The following is a 24,423-nucleotide window of genomic DNA, read 5'->3' as shown; positions in this document are numbered from 1 at the left end:
GAGGTACAACAAAACTATTTACAGATTTAAGAAATAGGGATAGTTGGACACAAGGGATTTGGGGGAGGGGGTGATATGGGAGGAAGGAGGAGGGGGGAGAGAAGTTTGGGGGGGTGGGGGGGAGGTCATTAGGGGGGGCAGGGGGGAGATCATTAGGTACAGAAGGGGAGGGGGACGGTCACATAAAAATATCCCTCAAAACTGCACCAGGACTGTAGGGCAGTGCCAGGGAATAGATCAAAACAAGGTTCAAATATAAACAATAATTACCCAAAGTTCAGAAAATAGGATATTGCAGAACAAATTTCGGCAGATATTGACAAATTTTCAGTAATTATACAGCAGATCTATAGCAATTAGTCACGAGGTTGGATGGTGATAGTTGGAAAGGCTTGTAGGAATAGCCAGGTTTTACGTTTTGTTTTTTTAATTTGGGGGTGGAGGTTTCAGAGCGTAAGTCAGGAGGCATGGAGTTCCAAAGGGTGGGGCCAGCGAGAGAGAATGCTCTATTTGTTGTGGAGATGAGTCTGGTGGATTTGATTGAGGGGGTGTGGAGGGTTCCTTGGAGGGTGGAACGGGTTGGTCTAGTGGATGTGCGAGGGAGGAATGGAGGGTTGATCCAGTGGGTGTTCTCATTTGTGATACTTTTATGAATGAGGGATAGGGTTTTATATAGGATTTGTGATTGTATTGGTAGCCAGTGTAGATCAATAAGGGTTGGGGTAATGTGGTCTCTCAATTTAGAATTTGTCAGGATACGTGCTGAGGCATTTTGTAGGAGTTGCAAAGGTTTGGTGTGGGTGGCAGGGAGGCCAAGAAGGAGAGCATTGCAGTAGTCAAGTTTGGAGAATATAATAGACTGCAGAACTGTACGAAAGTCAGTAAAGTATAGCAGGGGTCGAGTTTTTTAATTGTTTGGAGTTTGAAGTAGCAGTCACTGAGGATAGATTTGATGAAGGGTTTGAAGGTGAGCTGGTTGTCAATCAGAACACCCAGGCTTCGAGTGTGGGCAGGGAAGGAAGAGGATGAGTAGGAGGGGGGAATAGAGGAAGAAGGGTGTTTGTTGGAGATCATAAGGAGCTCAGTTTTTTTAGGGTTGAGAGCTAGGTGCATGCTTGTGAGAAGATGGTTGATAGCAGTGAGACACGCTTCCCAGTTTTGGAGAGCAGTAAGAAGGGAATTTGTGAAAGGGAAAAGAATTTGCACGTCATCTGCGTAGATGAAATGCTTGAAACCTAGGTTAGTAAGGAGATTGGTGAGAGGGAGCATGTAAATGTTAAACAGGGTGGAGGAGAGGGAAGAACCTTGAGCCAAGGCTGACCGGGTCGGATTCTTTGTTGTCTGTGATGACGGTGTAGTGACGATTTTGTAGATAAGATTTGATCCAGGAAAGTGCAGTGCCAGAGATTCCAATACTGGTAAGGATGTTGATAAGTATGTTGTGATTGACAGTGTCAAACGCTGCAGAGATGTCCAACATGGCGATGAGGTAGGAGTTACCGGCATCCATTCCTTGAATTAATGTATCAGCTAGGGAGAGGAGTAAGGTTTCGGTACTAAGGTGCTTCCTGAAACCATATTGTGCGGAGGGAAGGATATTATGTTGTTCAATGTAGTCAGATAGGCGAGAGTTGACTAGTTTTTCAAGAACTTTGGAGAGGAAAGGGAGATTGGAAATGGGTCTGAAGTTAGATAGGTTAGTGGGATCAAGGCTGGGTTTTTTTAGGATGGGCTTAACCACAGCTTGTTTTAGTGTGTCGGGGACCGTGCCTTGTTCAAGGGAACAGTTGAAGATATTAGAGAGAGGTTTAGCAATGGTTTGGGGAATAGCTAGTAAGAGTTTGGAAGGTATAGTTTCTGAGGCATGGGAGGAGGGTTTCATCTTTTTTAAGATGTTTTCTATTTCTAGAGAGGAGGAGAGCTCAAAAGAAGAGAGTGAGTCTGAGGGATGGGTGATAGGAAGAGTAACATTGACAGTGTTAGAAGAGAATTGTGCAGTGAGAGAGGATACTTTGTTATGGGAGAATTGTGCCAATTCATTGCACCGTTTTTTGGATGAGGGGTCGTGGGGTAGTGTTGGGGTGAGGCTGGTGAGGTTAGTGATAATAGAAAAGAGGGCCTTGGGATTGTATTGGAAGTGGTAGATTTTTTTAGCATAATATTCTCATTTAGTTTTCAGAATGGCTTTCCTGTAATCGTGCATGAGTTGATAGTAGGTAGTTTTCGTTGCTGGAGAGGGGTGTTTGCGCCAGCGTCTTTCTGAGGTTCTGAGGTGGGTTTTAAGATTCTTGAGTTTGGGAGAAAACCATGGTTTCCTGTTTGGATGGGCAGGTGAAATGGTTTTCACTGTAATGGGGCAGAGTTGGTTTGCTATGTTCAGGGTGATATCAGACCAGGATGAGACAGCATTGTCGGCTGAGGAAAGGTCAAGTATGTTGGGAATGTCTGAGCATGCTGTTGTGAGGGTATCTATGGTGCAGGTTTTACGGAATTCAAAGGATAGTGGTAGAGTTGAGAGGGAGGGGGTAGACGATTGTAATGTAAGGGTTGTCTTAATGATGGAGTGGTCAGACCATGGTACAGCAAGGCATGAAGGGGAGTGGATGGTGTTGATGGAGGAGTTAGTGAAAATAAGGTCTAAAGTGTGGCCGGCCTTATGGGTAGGAGAGTGTATAATTTGTGTAAAGCCCATCGCTTCAAGGGAGGAGATGAAGGCTTCGCAAGCTGGAGATCGAGGGTTAGCGTCAACATGGAGGTTGAAATCGCCAAGGAGGATAGTAGGGAGGTTGGGGGAGAGAGAGTCAGCAATGAATTCGACAAGTGGAGAGGAGTCTCTCTCTAAAAGTCCAGGGGGGGGTATAGATAAGGTAAATTTGGAGGAGCTTTGATTTGAAAAATCCCACTTCGTATTGGTAGGGAAGATTGCATTTTTGGGGTGTAAGTTTTATTTCTTTTTTTGCAATGAGGAGAAGCCCTCCTCCTCTTTTCTTTTTGCGTGGTATGGAGAAAATATCATAGATATCTGTGGGAAGCTGGGTAATAAGGGAGATGTCAGAGGGTTTAAGCCATGTCTCTCTCCATACTTCCTCTCTCCATCACCTCCTACCTCTGTGCCTCTACATCCTCCATTACTTCCTCCCTCTGTGCCTCTCCTTTCTTCCTCCTCCTGCGTCTCTCCTTCCTCCCTCCATCACCTCCTCCCTCTGTACCTCTACTTCCTCCCCATCACCTCCTCCCTCTGCACCTCTACTCCTGCCATCACCTCCTCCCTCTGCACCTCTACTCCCCCCATCACCTCCTACCTTTGCACCTCTACTTCCTCCCTCCCTCCCTCCCTCACCTCTTTCCTCTGTGCCTCACCTTCCTCTGTACCTCTCCACTCTCACCACTTCCCTCCAGGCTTCTCCTTCCTGTATGCCCATCTTTCCTCCATCATCACCTTCCTCCATGCCTCTCCTTTCTTATCACCATCTCTTCCCATGCCCCTCTTTCTCCTCCATGCCTCTCCTTCCTCCATAAACACCTTTCTGTCTGTCTCTTCCTTTATCATCTGCTTCCTCTTGACCATCTCCCTCTGTGCTTCTGGTTCCATAACCACCTCCCCCGTGTATCTCTTCCCTCCATACCTCTTCTACCTTCATCACATCTTTCTTTTGTCTCTCTTGTTTCTCCATCACCTCCCTCCTCTCTGCCTTTCCTCCTTCCTTCTGTCAACTACTTTTTCTGCACCTCTTTTTTTTCTCCATTGTCTCTTTCCTTTGTCATCTAACAGTAAATCACAATAGGCCTATCCAATCTTCTGGTTGTTCCTGTCTACACTGCTGTAGCTAAGGCTATATTCCCAACTGTCATCCATATAACATAGAAGTATAGAAATGACGGCAGAAGAAGAAGACCAAGTGGCCCATCCAGTCTGCCCAGCAAGCTTTCACACTTATTTTTCTCATACTTACCTGTTACTCTGACCGCTGAGGTCAGGGCCCTAATTTGTAACTTTTTGGTTCTAATTTCCTTCCATCCCCACCTTTGTTGTAGAGAGCAGTGCTAGAGCTGCATCAAACTGAAGTATCAAGCCTAATTGGTTAGGGATAGTAACCGCTGCAATAAGCAAGCTACTCCCACGCTTATTTGTTTACCTAGCCTGTGCAATTTAGATCTTGTTGGTTGTTGTCTGAATATAAATCCTCTTTTCTTCATCCCCCCTTGCAGTTAAAGCAGAGAGCTGCTTGGATATGCATTCAAAGTGAAGTAGCAGGCTAATTTGGTTTGGGGTAGTAACCGCCGCAACAAGCAAGCTACTCCCACGCATATTTGCGAATGCAAATCCTTTTTCCCACATTTCCTCTTTGCCATTGATGCATAGAGCAATGTTTGAGTCGCATTAACCGTGTGTATGTTTATTGAATAAGGTTATTAATCATCAAGTAGTAGCCGTCATTCCCGCAAGCCACCCCCATGCCTCTACTCTTCATTCACATCCTCAAGACTTTCTGGATTCACAGTGTTTATCCCATGCCCCTTTGAAATCCTTCACAGTTTTGGTCCTCACTACTTCTTCCGGAAGGGCATTCCAGGCATCCACAACCCTCTCCATGAAGAAATACTGCAGAATCTTGCTCTTTGTCTAAGTTGGTTTTGTTATTTGTCAAACCTATCATGATTCCTTTTTCTTAAATTTTATTTTTCTATGGAAAACTGCACATTTTTGTACTGTATCATAGAAACATCAAAATATTTAGTACGCTATCATATGTAAAATTTTACATGAATCCCGGTATAAAAAAAATATTAAATAAATAAATGTATCCCATCTCTTCTTTCCTCCAAGTGAGCATATTTTGAATCTTTTGTTCCACGGTCTGTAGGGTTTATGTTGCAGGCCCTGTTCATTTTAAGAGCCCTTCTCTGAACCATTTCCCTTCTATCAATGGCCTACGTCTGTATGGCCTCTAGAACTAAAGACAGAACTAAAGATGGGGTCTCACTAGTGACCTTTAGAAGGGCAAAATTACTTCTGTTATTTTGCTAACAGCTTGCTTTGTGCATCTGAGCAGACTGCTAGCTTTTTAATTGCTATCCTTTAGGTTATCTAAGATGATTACTCTGAGAAGCCTTTGCCTTTCTTTGCAGCCTCCTACCCCTCACCTTCTTCCATAACCTTTTTTTTTCTCCTTTTGGTGCCATTAGTTGCCCTTTCTGGTCCTCACAGTTCAGTGCATGAAGTCTCTAACAGCTTCACTTTGTGTCTGGTCTGTGTTTATTTTGCATATTCTCTTCTGTTTTTTCTCTCTTTTACAGTAGAAGGGATGTCATGGCATCTTTATGCTCCAGCAGGGGAGGGGAAATTGTTCATGCAGAGAAATCCCAGCTCACTCTGAAAGGTAAGAATAGGATTCCTTGGATCTTTGGGTATTGTGCTGTTAATATATGATGTACAGAGCCTTAGGTGTAGAGTGGCCTGGATTGTGGACAGCCAGTGGTGCACAGATCTGTTGTGTGCAATGTTTTCTGTGTGGTACTTTGTGACCATGGAGAATCATCAATATTTTCTATGTCGCGCATCATGTGCAATGTTTTTCTGTGAGACAATGTGGGACCATGGAAAATCAGCAGTATTTTCTTTGACACAGATATGTTGAGTGCAATGTGCTTGTGAGGCAGTATGTGACCATGGAGAATCAGTAGTATTTCTATGTCATAGATCACGTGCAGTGGTTTTGTGAGGAACTGTATGATCATGGAGAATCAGTATTTTCTATGTTGCACATCATGTGCAATGTTTTTCTGTGGGACCATGGAGAATCAGCAGTATTTTCTATGACACAGATATGTTGAGTGCAATGTTTTTGTGAGGCAGTGTGCAGCTTTGGAGAATCGGCAGTATTTTCTATGTCACAGATCTGTTGTGTGCAGTGTTTTCTGAGAGACACTGTGTGACCACTGAGAATCATTAGTATTTTCTCTGTTTTCTGTATGCTCCTTGCTTGGGCTTCCAGCTTAACCCTCTGCAGTGGCTATAGCTCCATGAGCCTTCATCCACAACAGCCCAGCGGTTTTACCTATTTTACCGCCCCTCCTTCGCAGTAATTGTTCTCACCAAGGTTCATAGATCCCGACTGCTTCTGGGGTCCATCCTGAATTTATCCACTGCATTTGGTGACTGAGATATTCCCCCCGCAAGGGTCAGCAAATACTGCCTCCGCAGTATTCCCAGAGCAGAAGCCGAGCCTGGGAATGAAAGTCTGGTCTCCTGCATGGCAGGTTCCAATACTGCTCCAAGCCACGGTACTAACCTCCGTGCACCGCCATCTTTAGTTTTACTTTTTCTTTTTACTTATGTTACTGATACTGACTATTTTAATTCAGCTTCCTTTCTTTTGTGTGCTGTGCTGGAAGAACCCCAGGAGATCAGTCCTTGATTTTAGGAAATGATTCACTTTTGGTCCTTGAAATTGATGAGGAATAGGCAATCTCTGCCCTTGAGTGCCACAAGCCGGTCGGGTTTTGGGATATCTACAGTGAATTTATTTATTTATTTAAAGGTTTTTATATACCGCTTATACACAAAATAGCGAGCTAGGCGGTTTACAGATAAAAACATACATTTGTTTTATGTTTTGATTATTTATCATACTATCAAATAGCAGCAAATTAAATATAACTGAAATTAAGAAATTAAAGAAAGTATTAAAATTATGATTAAATATGTGAAATTAACTAAAATTGACAAACTAAGAGAATTAACAAAAAGCATTAATCTATGTTGTTGGACCCAAAAGCAATTGTGCATAAATAAGTTTTTAGTTTTTTTCTTGAATTCTTTCCGGTTAGTTATGAGTCTAAGTGTAGTCGGGATTGAATGTGCATGGAATGGAGGCAGTGCATGCATCTCATGAATAGTCAGTGCGGATATTTTGCAAACCCAACTGGTTGTGGCATTCATGGACAGGAGTTGTCTCTCCCTGGACTAAATCTCGTTTTTTCTTCTTTTGAGATTTCAGTTTAAGGCCCCTAGGGGGCAGATGGTGAATTTTGCAGGCTTGGAAACAGTAGTGCTAGCTTATGATCTGGCTTTCCTGACTCTTTCACATCCCCTTGTCATCTTTTATATATTTATTTGATTTGTTGCATCTGTTATATGTACATTCTTGTGCATCCTTTGTTACGGTCTCGCCCACTGCTTATGATTTCTGCTGGGAGTTTGGTCTTTAGCTGTCTCTCTTCATATTTGCCTGTAGCAGCTTGTTCCCTGCACAGGGCTCTCGCTTACCAGCATGCAGACTGGAAAACATGAGTAAGAGGAAGGATCTTTCAAAACTTCTCAGGAAGGAAATATAAGCTGAATGCAGAAATGATTTTGAGTATAAATCTCCATATTATATTCTAAATTTTGTCTTTAAAGAGCTATATTAGGTGTGGAGACCAGTTTCCAGCTCTTCTTTTCAAGGATTGGGCTCTTCTGTTAACACTGTGCTTTCCTTTATGTCTGCCTGGCCCATAAGAACACTGTGTGTGAAATCACCTAATGGCAGGATGGTATCCGTCATCCCACTCTGACCTACAAAATCCAAGACACTGTTTCATAAGAAGCTTTCGGATTGGAAGGAGGTTCAATATGCTGAGCACTGTCTTTGTCAGAGAGACTGGATGGTCTCAGGTTTCTGGGCCCTGTCTTTGTGGGAGAAGCTGGGAGGGTGTCAGTGTGTCTTTGTTGGAGAGACTGGGAGGGTCCCAGGGTGCTGGGCCCTGTCTTTGTGGGAGAAGCTTGGAGGGTGTCAGTGTGTCTTTGTGGGAGAGACTGGGAGGGTCCTAGTGTGTCTTTGTTGGAGAGACTGGGAGGGTCCCAGGGTGCTGGGCCCTGTCTTTGTGGGAGAGGCTGGGAGGGTCTCAGTGTGCTGGGCCCTGTCTTTGTGGGAGAGACTGGGAGGGTCCCAGGGTGCTGGGCCCTGTCTTTGTGGGAGAGACTGGGAGGGTCTCAGTGTCTTTGTGGGAGAGACTGGGAGGGTCTCAGTGTCTTTGTGGGAGAGACTGGGAGGGTCCCAGGGTGCTGGGCCCTGTCTTTGTGGGAGAAGCTGAGAGGGTGTCAGTGTGTCTTTGTGGGAGAGACTGGGAGGGTCCCAGTGTGTCTTTGTTGGAGAGACTGGGAGGGTCCCAGGGTGCTGGGCCCTGTCTCTGTGGGAGAGGCTGGGAGGGTGTCAGTGTGTCTTTGTGGGAGAGACTGGGAGAGTCCCAGGGTGCTGGGCCCTGTCTTTGTGGGAGCAGCTGGGAGGGTGTCAGTGTGTCTTTGTGGGAGAGGCTGGAAGGGTCTCTGTGTCTTTGTGGGAGAGGCTGAAAGGGTCTCAGTGTCTTTGTGGGAGAGACTGGGAGGGTCTCAGGGTGCTGGGCCCTGTCTTTGTGGGAGCAGCTGGGAGGGTGTTAATGTGTCTTTGTGGGAGAGGCTGGAAGGGTCTCTGTGTCTTTGTGGGAGAGGCTGCGAGGGTGTCAGTGTGTCTTTGTGGGAGAGGCTGGAAGGGTCTCAGTGTCTTTGTGGGAGAGACTGGGAGGGTTTCAGGGTGCTGTGCCCTGTGGGAGAAACTGGAAGTTCTCGGGGTATTGAGCTCTGTCTTTGTAGATCTGACTGGGAGGTTCTGAGGGTGCTGGTCTGTGTTTTTATGATATAGATTAGGTCAGGGTGCAATGACCCCCAAAGCTGACCAAGTTTTCAGGATATCAACAATTAATATAAATTAGACAAATCTGCATGCATTGAAGACCCTGTATATGCAACTGTATCTCAACTTTATTTATTGTGGGTATTTGCAAACCCCAATGGCTTTGGGGTTACCAGGACAGGTGTGGGAAGATCTGGGCCAGGGGTGCTGAACTCTGTCTTTGTGAGAGAGGCTAGAAGGTTTCAAGGGTGGAGAGAATGCTTGGATGGAGAAGGAGCTTATGCTTGAGACATTCAAGTATTTTAGCTGTATAAATGCATGAGAAGTATTTCTCAATGGGAGGGAAATCCTAGAAAAAGAGGTCATAATAGGCTAAAAAAGGGAATAACAAGAAAATATTTCTTCATTCGGTCCAGTGATTCAAGTGGTACTGCCACGTGGAAGGTCTTCAGTTTCAGCCCCAAGCTGGGACTTCTGCTGCCTGGGTTGGCTGGAGCTGGGCATGCAGTACCTGGCAGGGAGGGGAGTACTGGTCATTGCATAAGGGAGGCACCTGGTGGCTGGATCCAGGACCCATGACTGCAGGTTCTGGAAGGAGCCCCCGGTGTACAGCCCCAACTCAGGACCATCGCTTCAATGACTGGACTGTGTGTGCTGGCTGAGGGGAGGAGAACAATCCCCAGATAGCTTTGAATGAAGACTCAGGACCCCAGATCCCAGCCCTGGAAGAAAGAGCGTGAGATACGCACAGAGGATTCCTAATAAAGAGTAAATCCTGGGATCAGCAGAGAGCAGTGGGGAAGCCCAATATCAAGTGTGATATGCTGAATTTCCACAGGAAGAGTAAACGCGCAGCTCAGATGTGCCTCGTGCTTTTATCTGCTATCCTACTCTGGTGGACAGTGTGATGTAGATCAGAAAGCTGTATTCAGAAAGATGTTGAGCAGCTCTGTATAATCGACATGGCTGAATCCTATAGCATCACTGAAGTGTTGATGTGTACCAGCCTCTGCTGGTTAGGCTGGCTCTGCTAATGTTCTGTTCCGTGTGTCCTGTACTCCTGTCTACAGCAGGTTTGTGGAAATTCAGATTCTCAAAATTATTTCAGTGTGTTGTATTCTAGGGAGGCTATATTGTCTATTGGATTCCAAATCAAGAGACAACATCCCTAGACTCTGAAATTCAACGTCTGCTCTCCAACAGACAGGATGATGGATGCATTGAAGCGGAGGGAGGGAGGAGAAATAAAGCAGTACTGAATTCAGGAAAGTGTGGGACAGCCACAAAGGAGCCAGAGAAAAAATAGGGACGTGGCATCCCAATTAGATGGAGATGGAGTAAGAGCTGGCAGGCTGCATCCTGAACGGAATTCTCTATTTATTATTTGATAAGTTGCTTTTGTACCATGAGCCTGAAGACAGCCTGCAGTATATAATACGTCAATAAAACAATTCTACAAATTAAAATAAACAAACATGCAAGTTCATTTGCATAAATAACACAAATGCAATCCTTCCTTTCTTATTTTAACCCAAGCCCAAACTTAAACCCGAGCCTAATTCCCTAAAAAGCACACGTGCAGGCTGAAGCTGGTCTTGTCAGCTGCGGTGCTCGTGCCAGCAACACAGGCTGCCTGGGAGCAGGGGACCTGCAGAGACGTGCCCTACGGTCTGTCACGGACAGGAATTGTTTTCAGAGTCCTGGCAGCCAGTGTTTAGGGTATGAAGAGCCGAATGATGGAAGACTAGCTTTCCCTCAGAAAGATGTTAAAAATGCCTTTACTCAGTGCAGCATTGTACTGAAGCTTCACTTTATTTTTGTACATAGATTAAGATTGGGTTAGTTCTGATGGTCCAGTCTGGGATGAACTACATTTTCTGCTGGCAGTATGATTTGTATGTCTTTTGTCTCTTGTGGTGTTAGTGGTGGTGTTTATGGTTATTGTCATTGCTTTTGTATCTCACCTAGAGCACATGATTGAATGGGTGGGAGATAAAACACAGCTGAATAAATTCTTAGGCAGACTAGCAGGGCCTTTTAGTTTTTATCTGACATTTCCTGTGTTTGTACATTTCTCTGCTCAGGGTAGGGTGGGGGGGGGGGGGGTTAGAGGGTGTGCACTGGCTTCTGGCCGGGTCCTGGAGAAGGCCCGAAGGGGGGGGGGGGGGGGGGGAGAGTTGTGCCCTGGCTTTTGGCTGGGTCCTGGAGGAGGGGAGATGTGGCCTGGCTTCCAGCTGGGTCCTGAGGGGGGGGGGGGGAAATATGTCCTGGCTTTTCCTTGGTCCTGGAGAGCCTCTGAGCATAGATTTCTTGAGTGGGGCTTTGCTGTCGTTTAATCTTTACTTTTCCAGCACTGATTAAAATGCTATAAATCTCTCTTCTCTGCTCAGTGGTGTCAGTAAAGCCCAGAACTCATGGTCGGCACTCAAAAATAAATTTGTATGTGGAGGTGACTGTGGATGGCCTTTCCAGTGAGACCAAGAAGACCGGGAAGCGAAATGGGAGCTCAGAAGTTCTCTGGAATGAAAGCCTCATTCTGTAAGGAATCCTAGGATCGCTCATTCAGCCACCCTGGCTCTCAGTCTGAATGGGGTGTGAAGAGGGAGATTCAGAGCCCCTCCCAAAGACTGTAAGGGTTGATAAAGATTCAGATGGGAGGGTGGAGGGGACTTATAGCTTCCCTCAGAATATAAGGATTGAGGTGATTGTGGGGAGAGTCTCTCATAGCTCCCCCCCCCCCCACCTCTCTGTAAGGGTTGATGTGTTGGTGAAGGAGAAGTCTCTTATAGCTCCCCCTCAAACTGTAAGGGTTACCGTGATGGTGGGGATGGTCTCTCATAGTGCCCCCCCCTCCCCTGCCAGACTGTTATAGTTGTTGGTGTTGGAGATAAATTGCTGCCTTTATTTTTGGCTTCTCTTGTCAGGAATGTTGCTCCCCACAGTCAGCTTGATGTGAAAGTCTGGAGCTGTCATACCCTGAGGAATGAACTGCTGGGATCGGCCTCTCTCAGCCTGACAGATGTTCTGCAAAACAATGCTGGTAAAAGTAGGTGAAAAACAGGGCTTTCCACAGCACTCTCGCGTAGTGACCAGAGAGCTGCAAAAGGAAATGTCGGCGTGTGTGCGGGCTGACTGTGTGTCGGCTCAGGCTGCTGCATGCAGGTTCCCATAGTCATACTGGCATTGTACTTTCTGTGCAGAGCGATCCCTCCCCTTCTCTCTGACAGCATTTGGACGCCTTTCACCAGTGCAGTCTGGATCACACTGGGTGTATGCGACAACATAAAGCAGCAGCCCAGAGCCTCCAGCCCAGAATCATGCCCTTGTTCTGCTTGGCTGTCTATGAGAACAAGGCTGCCTTGTATTTATTTATTTATTTATGGTTTTTATATACCGGAAGTTCCTGTATACAATACATATCACTCCGGTTCACATTTAACAGAAGTAACTAACGCCGGGGAGGCGATTTACAAGGAACATATCGAATATAATGAACGGATAATCTAACATAAAATGCAATCTATTATGAAACAACTATTGTTGTACTTTCTGGGTTGCTGTTTGTGTTGCTTTCCTTCTCTCACCTGTCCTCCCCCAGGGATGGTAACATATCTCCTCTTCCTCCTGGTAATCCCCTGTCCTTGCAGCCTGGGGGTGACATGCCGATCACCCCCAGCCTCTTAAAGCCTGTGAGCAGCATGCCATTTCTGCTTTCACAGCCTGCTTGGAGGAAGTGATAATGCCCTGAGCCCTCCAGCTTCTCAGCCAGGGATAACTCCTGATCTTCCCTCCTTTTATAGCCTGGGCATGATTTGATGTGATACCTTCCTGCTGAGGCAGCAGCAATGCAAGATATTTTATATACATTAAAACAAACCACACTGGCATGTGCAAAATATATACATATATATGTTATAAGGAACTAATAAAATGATTTAAGGTTTGAAAATGTGTTTGAACTGGGATTGTGCAATATAATCATTTCTGTAACCCACCCACACACACACACATCCACCCCCTCCCCTCCCCACACACAATGTGGAAGAGGCGGCCCCCCCTTTATAATACAGCAAGGAATCAGTATGGAGGGTCTGCAGAGGAATGGGAGCATAGACGCCAGAATGTGTAGCTAGAGTGATGCAGAATAAGTCAGCTCGGGACCCGCTTGGGTCTCCTCCTGACCAGCTGGATTCATCAGGGGGCAGTGAATTTACCAGGCTTCTCTTTCTCATTTGGCACCAGATGCCATTTTATAGCTACTGTGAATACATGGTGCTTGTTTTCCTCCTCTCTTTTGCTTTGCTTTTGTATTCTTGAGTACTTTGTCAAACCTGGAGTCCAGAGGCACATTTTCCCCTGCTTGCTTGATCCAGCCTAACCCCCCCACCCCTCAACATGTCAGTGGCATCGGCAGACATTGCATGCATCAGCGGTGGCACCATCCTCCCCGTCTCCAGCGACAGCAGTGGGAGCAGCACCACAAACACTGCTCTCCTACAGCAGCACCACCACAGACTCTTACTGCTTCTCCCAGCCTGAACCTAACTCCTCCTTTACCTGATGTGTGACGTGCACGACTGCATGTGCAGCTGCATGTGCAGACGGATGGACAAATAGACAGACTGGCACAGCTTCCCCACTATGTGCTCTCACTTGAGCAAAATGGGCCTACAAACAGTTTCCCAGTTTGCTGCAGAGCAACCCCACAAAGCTCAGAACTGGGAAGAGACTAATTTGCAGAATTCCAGTCCCAGAAGAAGCCCTGTGTGCTTATCTTTGTCTTTAGGTCTCAGTGAATCAGTATCTTCCTGAAATGACTTACAATGGAGGAAGAGCTTTCTCAGGCTCCTACAGGCCTAAGCATGCAGGACTGCTGTTCTATTGCTGTGGGTATCAAAAGTTATTTTTTGATGCCTGTGGGGGTTGGTTGGTGAGCTAAGATGGATTTTTCCACTTCTGTTTATTTCTCGCCATCCAGCTTTTCAGATTTTGTTGGTATGTTCAGGTGCTAGTGCAAGAGGCTGCTTCTCCTCTCCACGCTGTGTAGTCGTTTCCTCTCATTGTGGACTGTAGTTAGATGAGAGGAACTAACACCAGAAGTCAGCACCAGCTGCAGCTTCTCTCCCTTCTTGCCCCTGAAACAAAGTACTAATTGGGTCTAAGCAGGATCTTCTAAATATAATTGTAAGCAGAAAATATCAGATTTTAATTCATAATATTTGCTGTTGAATTCTATTATAGTTTCTGTTTCTGCTGGTGTGCGTTGAGCTGCATAAAGTCTGATTCTGTCATCCGTGTATGTATGACCTGAACTCTCTAACTCCACTTAGGTTTGACATTCTCTGTCTGGGGTTTCAGGTGAGCGCACACTGTCACCGCATGTGTATATAAGACCTCTGCTGCCTCCCTACCCCATCCCCCCATCCCAAAGTCCTCACTTAGGTCTACATCTCCAGTGAAGAGGCCTTCTTCAAGGGTAATAACTGAAACGTGGCAGCAGCACCAGTGTCTAATGTGGCATTGGTTTAATAGTGTTGGACTCGCACACTCTTGCACTGATGGTTTTTGCTTCTTTCAGGGGAGTCTCGTGTTACTGATTGACCGAGCAGCAGATTTGTGATTGCTTCTGGTGACCTGTTTATCTGACATGTTATTTGGCACTTTCGGTCATAGTAGGAAGTCCCAGTCCCTGGCACAGAGAAGTGATGCAGTGCATAGACTGTTAGAAAACAAAAAGCTAAAAGCTGTCCTTGGAAACAGAGCACTCTTTCTTGGGGGTGCAGGGTTGGATGAAGCAGTCTTGAGCCTAAACTTAGGAAGCAGGCAGTGTCTTGGAGGTGTGAATTTGGCCTTCCAGCTTCAGGGATTTCACATCACAGCCCTCATTAATGGCGGCAACAGCAGCATAACTGAGACCTTATTCACTGCCAGACCAACCCCTCCACTCCCCCAGGCTACAAAAATAATGATCTTTAAATAAGTCCCGCAATCTGAGCTTTGCTGGTTCCATAAACACACTGCAGCCTCCTGGCTGGGGAACAGAGGCACAGCTTGTGTTGCTGCTCTTGTTTCATCAGAGCTGCTCTGTGTCCAGAGCTGCATTACACAGCAGGAATGTGAGGGCTTGGCACCCTTTATTTGGCTTTTAGTTTTTTAAAGGGTGGTATCTGTGCAGCAGGGGAGAGGAGAGGAGGGCTTCATAGTCATTCCTTTAATATGAGAATCTTTGCAAAGGCAGCTCAAGCCACCTGAATTACTTTCCCCTTTAGCATTAGGACAATATAAGAGACTGAAACAGACCCTGACAATCAGGTCCTCTGTAATGCAGAGAGCAGGGGAAGAAAGAGGCTTTCAGAGATGGGGAAAGTACACACTGTAGCAAGTGTTGGGTTTAAAGAAACAGACAGGCTCTTATGATCCAGACAGAAATGAACAGAGATCCAGACACAGCGTTACTTAGACGGACGTAGACTTTTATTTATTTATTTATTTTTTAATATTATTCTTTTCAGTCATTTCATTCAGGTACTGTAGGTATTTCCCCTAACCCCAGAGGGCTCACATTCTAAATTTGTACCTGAGACAATGGAGGGTGAAGTGACCTGGCAGCAGCAGTGGGATTTGAATTCTGGCTTCCCTGCTCTAACCACTGGGCGGCCACACATGCATACGCACATTCACACACGTACACGACACGCCCGTGCTCAGGAATCAGATTCTCTCTTTCATCTTTATGAATGATTTAAAAGTCATCTTTATGAAACAGCTTTTAAATCCTAAGCACTTATCTTCAGTAAAGACACTTCCCCCAGATTGGTGTTTGTGTAAGCAGGGACCGTCTCTAATGTATCTGTACAGTACTTTAGAAGTGCTGAACAATAGTAGCAGAATGTACCTCAGCGGTCAGCTACCAGGCCCTCATATATTAGGGAACCCCTAAGACTCAATCGATGACTCCCTACTGGCCTCCTTTACTAGCCACATTTGCCGCACTTAATATTGACAGGCCTAGAGGCTTGATGAGATGCTTTTTTGTTTTTAGATTTGTTACTGTCTTCCTTTAGATATAGTTCAACTCAAAGTGGTTCACAAAACATGTAAAAAAAAAAAAATACCAATACATCATCATAATAATACATCAAATGTACAAAAGCATCAAAAATATATAATCCTGTTGGTGGTGTCTGTCTGTTAGCAGCTGGTAGAGTGTGCATCAGTGCACATGTGCTCCCACCAGCCACTGATCACTAGATTAGAAAATGTTTAAAAAGTGAAAAAGCCAGGTCCAAGATCCATAGTCCATCCTCTGCCCCTCAAGTCTGCTTCAAAAACCCCTTCAACCTCCTGGGCTTGCCTATCAAAGAATTCCTGGGCGACATTCAAAGCATATATATAGATATATAATAATCAGAAATGATAAAAAACCCAATCCAAGTAGTAAAATCAAAATTAAATAGACATTGATATAAAAATCTAATAAAAACGCACCCTGATCACCAGATTTAAACATTTTAAAGGAGGGAAAAAAAGCACTCCCCAGCTTGCCGTCACTGAGCTTAAGAACATAAGAACATAAGAAAATGCCATACTGGGTCAGACCAAGGGTCCATCAAGCCCAGCATCCTGTTTCCAACAGTGGCCAATCCAGGCTATAAGAACCTGGCAAGTACCCAAAAACTAAATCTATTCCATGATACCGTTGCTTTAAATAAGTCCCGCAATCTGAGCTTTGCTGGTTCCATAAACACACTGCAGCCTCCTGGCTGGGGAACAGAGGCACAGCTTCACCAAAAGCCTCTGTGGACTTCTCCCCAGTCTGGGCCTTACCAAATCACAGTAACATCCTGCTACTGGCCTCAGGTTCACCAGTGCTTATTATGCAAAGCCAGAGAACTGGGGTGGGAGCAACAGGGGATAGCTTCTGTTTTAGGAAGACCAGCTGTGGGGTAAAGGGGGGTTCCTTGGCTAAACTGGGTTTGGTGGGCAGGAGGGAGGGGCTTCTTTTATTACTTTGACTTATATATATATATATAGATATAGATATAGATATATCTATCTATATATATATATATATATAATTTTTTTTTTTTTTGCTGTGTGCTGTCTTTCCTTTTGGGGAATGGGGGGTGGGGTTGGGAGTGTGCTGGGCTAGATGGAAGAGGGGGGATCAGCAGTGTGCAGGATCCAGGCTGGGGAGTTGGGAATCAGGTATTTGCTGGAATTGGGTTAGGTTAGGGGATTGGGAATCTGCTGGGGCCAGACTGGGCAGGGGGGAAATGAGTGCTGCATCGGGCTGGGGTTCAAGCTGTGCAGGCATTGGGCTGGGGAGGTGGGGCAAAGTGTGCTCGACTGGGTCAGTGGGAAGGGAAGGTAGGGGGTCAAGCTTGAGAGCAGGTGTCGTGTGTGCACGAGGGACGCAGAACACTGGAGCAGGAGGGAATCGGGTTCGGAGTTGAGGAGGCCTTGTGGGCACACCTCTCCACCATCTCTCCGGGAGACCTCCAGAGGCCCACATAAGCACAGGCAGCCCGGGAATCCAAGGGCTCAACCCGCGGAGCCCCTGGGCCGTTATTGGTGAAACTCCAGCTTGCCTCTGTCTCATTGTGTGCTCCGCCTCCTGGCGACAAGCGCCCTCTGAGATCCCTCAGATGGCCGTACCAATCCTGTGCCAGACCAAGGGTCCACCTCCAGCACAACACAGGCTTGCTGACACCTTACTTTTACCCTGATAAGTTTGGTTTGCTTTGAGTGGAGCTTTTTCTTATTTGGTTTTTCGAATCCCATTAATTTTGTTCTTGATGTTTTTGAAGCCAGGGAGCCTCAGGATAATAGGATTTGACTGCTTGAGGCAGAATATAGAAAGTAATAGTTTTGGAATGGAACAGACCAGTGAGTTGCCCCAGGAGAGGATCTCCATAGGAGGTTGTGAATGATTGAGTCAGGGGAACCATGGGTATACCATAGTGCACAACAAGAACCTGATCAATAATATTTCCCCTGGCACCGGAATCCAGAAATGCTTCCAAGAAGAGATGGGTTTTGCCCACGATGATGGACACGAGAATGAGGAGTTGGGGAGCAGAGGAAGTCCAACCTAGGGTTGACTCCTTGGTCATCTCTAGGCATGGAAGTTTCCCTGTTTCTCAGGGCCACAAGGTGTCCATGACCTGGGCTATACATGCACAGGCTTTGATGTCTATGATGCAAATTTTCCTCAGTGGCCAGCTGACTGCGACTCAGTTGCATGGGTTCCTTCTGCGGTTTAACTTCTGGAGCCCGAGCCGTGGATGGAGAGAGAGAAGATGCTGGAAGTGAGGCACTAAGGAAACAGGGTGTTGTGTCTTATGTTCACGAGATCTCTCCTGGCTAAGGCATTAAGGTTATCCAAGGAGGTGGGAACTTCCCATGCTGTGAGCTTGTCCTTGATGCAGCCTGCCAGCTCCTGAAGAAAAATGTCTGTGAGACTATCCTTGCCCCAGTTCAGTTCAGAAGCGAGGGTTCAAAATTCTATAGCATATTTAGTTAGAGTCCAGGAACCCTGACGGATCTAAAACATGTTGGTCACCAGAGCAGTTTCTCTTCCTAGTTCATCGAACACGAGGCATAACTCATAGAGGAAGCTTGCAAGATTTTGGTGTACAGGATCTTTGCTCTCCCAGAGGGGAGAGGCCCATGCCAGCACAGTACTATCTAGGAGGGAGAGGACACAGGTGATCTTAGTAAAATCATCTGGCATCAGAGCTGCCTGTATTTGGAAATGCATTCAGCATTGGTTAATGAAACCGCAGCACTGTTTGGGATACCCCATGAAACATGGGAGTGCTGGAAGCTGCGGTAGAGGTCCGGTGGAGACAATCAGCATCTGAGGAGAGAGCCATTGGTGCCGGTGCAGGGATTGGCCTCAGGGTGTCCACTCTGATGGCTAACCTTTCTAGGGTCTCAGTAACTTGGTTAAGTACCTGCTCTTGTTGCTGTAGATGTTGTGCCAGGCTGGGTATCACTTGGAGAGAGGAATGGGCCGCCAAGACCATGATCTCAGCAATCTGTAGTATTGTGGAACCTTGTGTTGAGGTGAAGTTTGACACTACCTATAGGGAAGACCCAGTAGGTCCCTCACTGCTAACTGTTGGAGCCGTTGGTGCAGAAGACTGAGCTGGAACTTCACCTGTACTAACCCCTTTCCCCTCGGGTTGAGCCTCTGGGTTCCGGGGGCCAGCAGGTCTTAGGATGCACTCTCTGGGATGTAGGCTGAAGAGTGAATCTAAGGACATGCTGAGGTCAGAGGCAGGTGGCAGGCAGGGATAGGAAAGGTTCAGGCTGTTGTCAATGGCAGCCAAAATCTTACAAGCTTCCTGTATGAGTTATGCCTCATGTTCGATGAACCAGGAAGAGAAACTGCTCTGGTGACCAACATGTTTTAGATCCGTCAGGGTTCCCGGACTCTAACTGAATATGCTATAGAATTTTGAACCCTTGCCGGTCACCGATCCGATTCCCATAGCGCTCGCACCGTTACTAGGTAGACTGGATACGTTGATCGGTGCCCTGCCTCTGATGGAACCGAGAGCACTGGTGGGTCCAGTGCCTTCTACACTGATTCCATTATCATCGGATGATGAGGAAACACTGATTCCCATTCCACCGTCTGGGATTCTACCACCGACTCATCCATCGATGTCACCGGTCCCTTCGGTGCCTCCATCGATGCCGTCGGTTCCTCCATCAATGCCTTCTATGCCTCCTTCGATGCCGTCGGTGCCGCCTCCGATACCATCGATACCTAGGCCTGGTCCTTCAGGATTAGCACCCTTTCTCCCTGCTGGAGATCCACTAGGTGCTGGAGATCAGCCCTACAATCCTTGGACCGATGATTCGTCCCAGGATACAGACGATCTACCATCAGAGCCCTCTCCCCCAGATGTAAGACTACGTTCTCCACCAGAAGATCTGTCTTTTATCAATTTCATCAAGGAAATGTCTGAAACTACTCCTTTCCAGCTTCAGACAGAAGAGGACTCTAGGCACAAGATGCTGGAAGTACTCCAATTTCTTGATGCTCCTAAGGAAATCATGTCCATACCTATTCATGAAATCCTTGATCTCCTGAAAAGGAACTGGGAACACCCATGTTCCGTCCCACCTGTCAACCGCAAGACAGATGCCACCTATCTAGTGCAGTCAGCTCCTGGGTTGCAGAAGTCTCAGCTGGATCATCATTCTGTGGTTGTTGAATCAGCCCAGAAGGCACGACATTCAAAACCTCATTCCTCCATACCTCCAGGGAAGGAACAAAAATCTCTGGATGCTTTTGGCAGGTGTGTCTTCCATGGCTCTATGCTCATATCTCGCATAGCCTCTTACCAGTTATACATAACCCAGCATAACAGAGACCTCTTTAAAATGATCCAGGACTTCTCTGATTCGTTACCAGAGCAACTCCAGACTCAACTTCATACTCTAGCTCAGAAAGGTCTGGATGCTGGAAAACACGAGGTCCGCGCTGCTTTTGATATGTTCGACACTGCCTCTAGAGTGTCTGCAGCGGGGATTAGTGCACGAAGATGGGTCTGGCTCAAATCCTTGGACTTAAGACCAGACGTCCAAGACAGGTTAGCAGATCTACCCTGTGTGGGAGATAATCTCTTTGGTGAAAAGATCCAAGAGACGGTGGCGCAGTTGAAGGACCACCATGAAACGCTGGGCCAGCTTTCTTCTGTGCTGTCTGAGTTCCCTTCCGCGTCTAAGAGAACTTTCAGATGAGACTCTAAACAGCCAACCTACAAGCCAAGGAAATTTTATCCCCCGGCTTCTAGAGGATGGCCTTCCAGACCTTACCAGAAAGGTCAATCCAGGCAGACTCGGCCTCAAAAGTCTCAGCCAGCTTCTCAACCTGGACCAGCGTCAGGGTTTTGACTCCTTCCTAGAGAGTATAAGCCAACTTCCTCTTCCATCCATACCAGTCGGCGGTCGACTCTGCCACTTCAGCAGCGCTTGGCACAGAGTCACTTCAGACCAGTGGGTACTTGCAGTAGTTACCCAGGATTACCACCTAAATTTCCTGACTGTTCCAGCGGACTCTCCATCTCGGCCAATGTGGGGAAAGTCTGATCATTCTCTGTTGCTTGAGCAGGAGGTCTCATCCCTCTTCCTTTCCCGAGCAATAGAACCGGTATCCCTCTCCCAGCAGGGGCAGGGATTTTATTCCCGGTATTTTCTGATACCAAAAGGTCAGGTGGCGTACACCCGATACTGGACCTTCGTGCACTAAACAAATTTCTGCACAGATAAAAATTCAAGATGGTAACCTTGGGCTCTCTACTTCCTCTTCTGCAAAGAGGAGATTGGCTAAGCTCTCTAGATCTTCAGGACGCAAACACACACATCTCAATCACACCATCTCATCGCAAATTCCTACGATTCCTGGTCGGCCTTCTTCATTTTCAGTACCGTGTACTACCATTCTGCCTGGCATCTGCTCCACGAGTATTCACCAAGTGCCTAGTGGTGTTCGCGGCCTTCCTCAGAAATCAGGGTGTCCATATCTACCCTTATCTCGATGATTGGTTGATAAGGGCTCCGACTCAGCAGGGCGCCCTAACCTCCCTGCGTCTCACTATCAACACCCTGATCTCCTTAGGGTTTCTAATCAACTATCCCAAATCCAAGATAGTTCCATCCCAAACCCTATCCTTTATAGGGGCCGTCCTAAACACTATACAGGCGAAAACCTTCCTCCCCCAGGATTGTGCTTTCACCATTACATCTCTGGCGCATCAACTGCAGTCTCAAGCATCTTCAACTGCTCGGCACTTCCTCATACTGTTGGGTTACATGGCGTCCTCGGTGCATGTCACTTCAATGGCTCGCCTAGCCATGAGGTGATGCAATGGATCCTAAAATGCCAGTGGATTCAAGTTTGTCAGACAATGTCCAGCAGTATCCAGGTTACCAAACAGCTCCGTCTGTCACTAGCCTGTCACTCCAATCTCATTCAAGGCCTTCTATTTCAGGCTGCAAATCCTCAAATCACCTTAACAACAGACGCATGCAACCTTGGGTGGGGTGCACATGTAGTCGACCTGCAGACTCAGGGATCCTGGTCTCTAGAGGAAGCCAAATACCAAATAAATTTCCTGGAGCTACGGGCGATCAGATATGCCCTCAAGGCCTTTCAGGATTGCCTATCAAACAAAGCCATCCTGATTCAAACCAACAATCAGGTTGCAATGTGGTATATCAACAAACAAGGGGGAACGGGCTCCTGCCTCCTGTGTCAGGAAGCTGCACAGATATGGGAATGGGTCCTTTCCCGCTCGATGTGCCTCAAAGCAACCTACTTACCGGGAGTGGACAATGTGTTGGCGGACAAGCTGAGTCGCACATTCCATCCACACGAGTGGCCTCTCAACCCCACAGTAGCAGATGCGATATTCCAACGTTGGGGTTATCCTTGCATAGACCTCTTTGCGTCGGTCCACAACCACAAAGTGGACAACTTCTGCTCCCTCGTTCGCAATCACCACTCGCAACCAAGAGATGCCTTCACCCTCTTCTGGTCCGGCGGTCTCTTTTATGCATACCCTCCACTTCCTCTCATTTCAAAGACTCTCATGAAGCTCCGCCAGGACAAGGGATTAATGATCCTGATAGCTCCCCACTGGCCACGCCAGGTGTGGTTTCCAATCCTCCATGACTTATCAGTACGCCAACACATTCCTCTGGGGAAGGATTCCCTTCTAATAACTCAGAACGAAGGATACCTGCGTCACCCCAACCTCCAGGCTCTCTCTCTCTGACGGCCTGGATGTTGAAAGGTTAATACTCCAACCTCTTAACCTTTCAGAGTCGGTATCCTGAGTCCTGGTGGCTTCACGAAAGCCTTCAACGAGAAGGTCTTATCGCTCTAAATGGAAGAGGTTTACGGTCTAGTCCACTTCCATGGCCATAGACTCCTTCACTTGTTCCACTGCAAGGTTTCTGGACTATCTTTGGCACCTGTCAGAGTTAGGCCTAAAAACTTCCTCTATCAGGGTGCATGTAAGTGCAGTGTCTGCGTACCATAAGGGTATAGGAGATGTCTCCATCTCAACATAACCCTTAGTATCACGTTTCATGACAGGCTTGCTCCATTTAAAACCTCCACTGTGCCCTCCTGCCCCTGCTTGGGACCTTAATGTGGTTTTGGGATGGCTCATGAAACCTCCGTTTGAGCCTCTCCACTCCTGTGATCTATGCTATCTTACCTAGAACGTAGTATTTCTCCTTGCGATCACGTCCGCTTGCAGAGTTAGTAAGTTGCAGGCGTTAGTTACCTACCCGCCTTACACTAAAATTCTGCATGACAGGGTAGTGCTTCGCACGCACCCTAAATTCTTACCGAAGGTAGTATCGGAATTTCATATTAACCAATCTATTATCCTACCTACCTTTTTTCCTAGGCCCCATACAAACTCAGGAGAACAGGCTTTGCATTCCTTAGATTGTAAGCGAGCCCTAGCTTTCTATCTAGAGCGCACGTCAGCCCACAGAAAGTCCACTCAGTTGTTCGTGTCTTTTGATGCCATCAAACTTGGAAATCCTGTGGAAAAGCAAACCCTCTCCTCCTGGTTAGCGGACTGCATTTCTTTTTGCTGCAAGCAAGCAGGCATTCCGTTACATGACTATGTGAAAGCACACTCTATCAGGGCCATGGCGACGTCAGTAGCGCACCTCCGTTTGGTGCCGCTTGCTGACATCTGTAAGGCTGCGACCTGGAGTTCTCTCCATACATTTACAGCCCATTATTACTTAGATAAGACTGACGCATAGGATTCCATCTTTGGCCAGTCTGTTCTACGCAACTTATTTTCAGTTTAACTTACCAACATCCTTCCACTGACCCGTTAAGGTTTAAGTTGCTCTCCTAATCAAATTCCACCCCTGTTGTGCCTGTTGCACGTCTTTGGGTGTATTTTGTGCTTCACTCGAGCATCCTTAGCTCGGTACTCACCCATATGTGAGGACTACCATCCTGCTTGTCCTGTGAGAAAGCAGAGTTGCTTATCTGTAACAGGTGTTCTCACAGGACAGCAGGATGTTAGTCCTCACGAAACCCGCCCGCCACCCCGTAGTGTTGGGTTTGTTTACGTTTTATTTTATTTTTCGCACTTACTGTTTGCTATAATATGAGACTGAAGGGGACCCCCTGCTGGATGCAGGGTTGGTGTATGCTGGGCATGCCCAGTAGGTGCCAGTCAAAGTTCTAGAAACTTTGACAAAAGTGTTCCATGATTGGGCTCCATCCTGATGATGTCACCCATATGTGAGGACTAACATCCTGCTGTCCTGTGAGAACACCTGTTACAGGTAAGCAACTCTGCTTTACTCAATGGTCTTTGTTTTTAGCACAATTAATTATCATAATGCTGAGGTTTTGATGCAATCCTTCACTGATGCCTTGTCTAAGGCCATGGAATCTCTTGCTCCATTTCATTGTAGGAAGTCTGCTCGGTATCATAACATACTGTAGTTTCCTGGCTTTCTCTAAGATTTAGTATCTAAAAAAAGAATTGTGCGCAAGACAGAGCGCATCTGGCAGAAGTACAAGACACTGAGCCATAAGAAAGAATATTATTGTGCCTGTATTAAAGTGTCTTATAAGAAACACTATTATTTAACAACTTAAGAAAATATCCCTGCTGTTTGTATCCTTCTCTTTTATTCATATCCTTCCAATTCTTCATCATCGGAATGTCCGAATAAATCGTGGAACTGTTCTTTGGTGATGCCATCA

At 46.6% G+C, this 24,423-nt stretch overlaps 1 protein-coding gene across 1 annotated transcript in view; it reads left to right on the top strand.

Moving 5' to 3' along the window:
- The window catches only part of WWP2 (WW domain containing E3 ubiquitin protein ligase 2), a 227,623-nt gene that overhangs the window by 4,321 nt on the left and 198,879 nt on the right, over window positions 1-24,423 (top strand). Inside the window, 3 exon segments of the mRNA XM_029608285.1 lie at window positions 5,299-5,381; window positions 11,042-11,189; window positions 11,576-11,697. Of these exon segments, the coding sequence (XP_029464145.1) occupies window positions 5,312-5,381; window positions 11,042-11,189; window positions 11,576-11,697 (340 nt within the window). The 5' untranslated portion in view covers window positions 5,299-5,311.

This window comes from Rhinatrema bivittatum, chromosome 7 (genome assembly GCF_901001135.1).
Source record: "Rhinatrema bivittatum chromosome 7, aRhiBiv1.1, whole genome shotgun sequence".
Classification (NCBI taxonomy): domain Eukaryota; kingdom Metazoa; phylum Chordata; class Amphibia; order Gymnophiona; family Rhinatrematidae; genus Rhinatrema; species Rhinatrema bivittatum.
Note: the sequence above shows the minus strand (reverse complement) of the source record. Positions and strands in the feature narration are given on the sequence as shown.